Source organism: Lepidothrix coronata, unplaced genomic scaffold, assembly GCF_001604755.1.
Source record: "Lepidothrix coronata isolate B3197 unplaced genomic scaffold, Lepidothrix_coronata-1.0 Scaffold144, whole genome shotgun sequence".
NCBI lineage: Eukaryota > Metazoa > Chordata > Aves > Passeriformes > Pipridae > Lepidothrix > Lepidothrix coronata.
The window spans coordinates 329,415-333,946 of NW_016690324.1; the positions used below are offsets into that span (position 1 = coordinate 329,415).

At 59.0% G+C, this 4,532-nt stretch overlaps 1 protein-coding gene across 1 annotated transcript; it reads left to right on the forward strand.

The window, feature by feature from the left end:
- The first annotated feature begins 1,471 nt into the window (after positions 1 to 1,471).
- Positions 1,472 to 4,275, forward strand: ARSI (arylsulfatase family member I). Its single transcript, XM_017827858.1, has 2 exons — positions 1,472 to 1,791; positions 2,773 to 4,275. Exons 1-2 carry the CDS (start codon positions 1,472 to 1,474, stop codon positions 4,172 to 4,174), a joined length of 1,722 nt encoding a protein of 573 aa, XP_017683347.1. The 3' UTR covers positions 4,175 to 4,275.
- Positions 4,276 to 4,532: the final 257 nt, after the last annotated feature.

Consider the following 4,532-nt stretch of genomic DNA (forward strand, 5'->3'; position numbering starts at 1 on the left):
GGGTGGGTGGGCTGGAGGGCTGTTGGGGTGCCCTGTTTGTTGGAACCCCTCAGGTCCTCATGGAGGCTGTGCAAACAGCCACAGGGATCAGCTCTGGCTGTATCAAGGATGGGTGAAGGTGAGAGGGTTTGTGCTACCAAAATGTCCCTTCTTGGGCCAAGTCCTGCCCTGGGGAAAGTCAAAGGGGTGAGATGGGTTCCAGATGTGGGAGCTTCCTGATGCCTGATGAATGCTGGCCCTGAGGAAAGAATTGCACAGGGGAATTGCTCATCTCTCCCAAAAGCTGCCCTGAAGCATCAGGGCACTAGCCCCTTGTCCCAGCACCTCAAGCTCAGATCAGTGCCCCTGCACTGGCAGAAGTCTCTGGTCCCCACCAAACCTTGCCCCTGGCTGGCTGTGACCACGGCTCCTCCCTGCCTCAGTTTCCCCTCTTGGAAAATGGGTGCAGCAGCACCCACCCCTCTCTGTAGTGCTCTGCAAGCACCTGGTTTTATTAACACTGGGAGTGTTCAAATAGGTTTTTGCAGCTCCCCCCATTCAGGATTTATTTAGATGGTGATCTTGTCAGCATGGGCAGCTGGCCCCAGCAATCCCTCCCAGAGACCCGGTCCTTCCCTCTGCCCTCCCAGTCTGGGTGTTGCAGGGGCTTTGGCTGAGCATCCCACCGAGGGTCCTGACCCGTGTGTCACACGTCTCGGGACAAGCAGGGAGGGAAGCATCCGTGGCTCAAGGAATGCCACGCTCAGGACCCTGCATGCTCTGGGGCTTCCCAGCTTTTTCCTTGAGCTGCTGAGCTGGGAGGGGCCGAGCCGGCAGCTCCCCATAAACCTGGCTGCTTAGACCACGTCCCGGGCAGATGTTGGGACTCTGCCTTGGAGCGGAGGTTGGGAAAAGGAGAGGGCGGCTCTTGCCCGGAGAGTGAGGAGGAGAACTCGGCACCCCTGGGCTTGAACTTTAGCACCCTCTTCCGCAGGAGTTTAAAGAAAAGGATCATCGTATCCCGAGTGAGCTGTCCGGATAGCCGGGCAGGAGCAGGGCTGGAGAGAGGGAAAGCCAGCGGCTTTCTCTGACAAGGATTTTATGGAGCTCTTCATAAAGAAATAACAGCGGGGAGAAAACCCCAGGAAGCCAGGAAGTGTTTCCAGCGCTCGGGACGCTGGTGAGCAGCTCCGGGCCGCCGCCAGTCCCTGCGAGGAGCCCGTCCTGCCGTGCAGATGTGTTTGATTGGAGCAGCGCGGGGGTTATTTTCTTTTGACTGAAGGCAACCCAGCCCCGGCGGATTAAGCTCTTTGTGTGCACGCGAGTGTGCCTTTATGGAAGCTGCTCCCGCAAAACCAGCCGTGGGGGTTGCCGGGACCATCCCCTAGGTCGGGGGGCTCTTCTGGAGGAGGGGGGGGACCTCCTGTTTCCGTGACTCTGAGGAGATGCTGGGACAGTAACTCCCTTGGCAGGCAGCACAGTGTGCTCCGGGATGGCCGTCTATGCCCTCACGGGCTTCTCGCTCGTCAGCCTGCTCAGCTTTGGCTACTTATCCTGGGACTGGATGAAGCCCAGTTTGGTGGCTGATGTGGCCACGGACCCCATGGAGAAATCTCTGCCTCCTGCCTTTGCCAGGCCACCCCACATCATCTTCATCCTGACTGATGACCAGGGCTACCACGATGTCGGGTATCACGGCTCGGATATCCAGACGCCAACGCTGGACAGGCTGGCAGCGGAGGGCGTGAAGCTGGAGAACTACTACATCCAGCCCATCTGCACCCCGTCCCGGAGCCAGCTGATAACCGGCAGGTAAGCCAGTGCCCACTCACACCCCACTCCTGTCCCTGTTTTGGTCCCTTCTGTAGCCCTGAGGGGTTTGACCTCAGCTTGCAGCTCGACCGATGCCCTGGTGCGTTGGCAGGTGATGGAGATCCTCCAGTGGATCTGGATTTCTCTGGAAGGCTTCCTGTGTGAACAGTTGATTTTCATACAGGAAAAATAGTGGCACATGGCAAGGCCAAAAATGTGGATGCTGTTGGGTAATGGATGTCACTTTGGGAGAGGGTAATTCCTGGCCTGAGGTGCTTCAGCGCCAGGCAAGGAGCTGTGTCCCCAGGTAGTCCCATGCAGCTGTCACACTGGCCCTTGGGGATTTGCTGTGGGGTCAAAGGATCATTTTTCCCTGCATCTGTGAATCCCTTGGTCCGTGCTTTCCCTGCGTGCATGTTCAGTGCTGCACTGGCCAGGGCAGGATGGATGCTGCTCCATCACTCTCTCTTGCAGCAGCACAGTCAGGTTTTATCGTGGGGCTTCTATGATAAGTGGGGCTTTCTCTGGAGCAATGCTGGGTGGTCAGCACTTACTGCAGGAGGCAGATCCCACCAGATCATCTCCTGCTGAGGAGTGGGCCCCAGGGAGGTGCCCATGGATGTGGTCACCTACTGCCTGGGGGTGGTGGAGCCCACTGTGGTCCAGGCAGAAGCCTCTCTTCTCTCTTGATGGCTCTTGAGTGGTCCCAGGCATCTCTGGGGTGTGCAAAGCAGGAGAGGGCAGGGACAATGGGGGTATCCAGGTGGGACACTGCAAACCCACTTGCTTGTGCTGCCCAGCCCTGACACAGCCCAGACACTTCCCCAGGCTGGCAGCTCCCTGTCTCTGGCTGGAGTTTGCTTCGTGGGGCTGGGTTGGGTGACACAAAGATCTGGATGTATTTTGGTCTTCAGTACATAAAGTGCCATCACATCCCCACCCAGCACTGCCTCATTGACTCCTCCTGGCTCTTCCTGTCAGGTACCAGATCCACACAGGGCTGCAGCACTCCATCATCCGCCCTCGGCAGCCCAACTGCCTGCCCCTCGACCAGGTCACCCTGCCACAGAAGCTGCAGGAAGCGGGCTACTCCACACACATGGTGGGCAAGTGGCACCTTGGCTTCTACAAGAAGGAGTGCCTGCCCACCCGCCGGGGCTTCGACACCTTCCTGGGGTCCCTGACAGGCAACGTGGACTATTACACCTACGACAACTGCGACGGGCCGGGCGTCTGCGGCTACGACCTGCACGAAGGGGAGGACGTGGCTTGGGACCAGAGCGGGAAGTACTCCACCTTCCTCTATGCCCAGCGTGTCAGCAAGATCCTGGCATCCCACAGCCCTAAGGAGCCCATCTTCATCTACGTGGCCTTCCAGGCAGTGCACACACCCCTGCAGTCGCCCAAGGAGTACATCTACCGCTACCGCTCCATGGGCAACGTCGCTCGCCGCAAGTACGCTGCCATGGTGACCTGCATGGACGAGGCGGTGAAGAACATCACCTGGGCCCTCAAGAAGTACGGTTATTACGACAACAGCGTGATCGTGTTCTCCACTGACAACGGCGGGCAGACCTTCTCCGGGGGAAGCAACTGGCCACTACGGGGCCGCAAAGGGACGTACTGGGAAGGGGGAGTCCGTGGCATCGGGTTTGTCCACAGTCCCCTGATCAAGCGCAAGCGTCGGACAAGCTGGGCACTGGTTCACATCACAGACTGGTACCCAACTCTGGTCAGCCTGGCCAGGGGGAACCTGAGCAATGTGCCAGGCTTGGATGGCTACGATGTCTGGCCTGCCATCAGTGAGGGCAAGGAGTCACCACGTACTGAAATCTTGCACAACATCGACCCCCTGTACAACCATGCCAAGTATGGCTCCTTGGAGGATGGCTTTGGCATCTGGAACACAGCTGTGCAAGCCTCCATCCGGGTTGGGGAGTGGAAGCTCCTCACTGGCGACCCGGGGTACAGTGACTGGATCCCCCCGCAGACCCTGACCAACTTCCCAGGGAGCTGGTGGAACCTGGAGCGTCTCACTGATGGCCTGAGGAAGTCCGTGTGGCTCTTCAACATCACTGCTGACCCCTATGAGCGCTACGACCTCTCAGAGCAGCGCCCAGATGTGGTCAGGACCCTCCTGACGAGGTTGGTGCAGTACAACCGGACAGCCATCCCGGTGCGGTACCCTGCGGAGAACCCCCGGGCTCACCCGGACTTCAATGGCGGTGCCTGGGGACCTTGGGCCAGCGAGGATGACGGGGAGGAGTGGGAAGGCAGCCGGGAGCCCCTGAAGAGTAGGAACAAGAAGAAGAAGTGCAAGATCTGCAAGCTGCGCTCTTTCTTCCGCAAGCTGAACACCAGGCTCATGTCCAACCGCATCTGATGGGAGACTCCCCCAGCATCGACCCGTCCTGGCCAGGGTGGAACTCTGGACTGCACTGCCGTGGGGTGGGAGTGAGGGAGAAGAACATGTTGGGAGGTGGCCAGTGCTCTCTTGCTCTCCCTTGCTCCAGGATTCATCGCAAAACACTTCTCTCGGGCTGGAGGGGTGGCTGCAGGGAGGTGGTCTCGGTGGGCAAGGAAGGGTGATGTGGTCTCTGCCCTGGTGCTTGGTGGTGGTGGTGTATGACTGTGCTGAGCTGGGCTGGCCCGTGCACACCCCCTTCCAAAGAGAGAGACCCTTTCCTCAAGGACTCCACAGCCAATCATAAGCTTTAAGTGTTGGCCATTGCAAGAGCAGG

Excerpts from the sequence above, each read along its gene's own strand:
- ARSI (XM_017827858.1), top strand. The coding sequence starts at position 1,472 with ATGGCCGTCTATGCCCTCACGGGCTTCTCGCTCGTCAGCCTGCTCAGC. Across the intron at positions 1,792-2,772 it reads AGCCAGCTGATAACCGGCAG|GTACCAGATCCACACAGGGC; the intron begins GTAAGCCAGTGC and ends TCTTCCTGTCAG.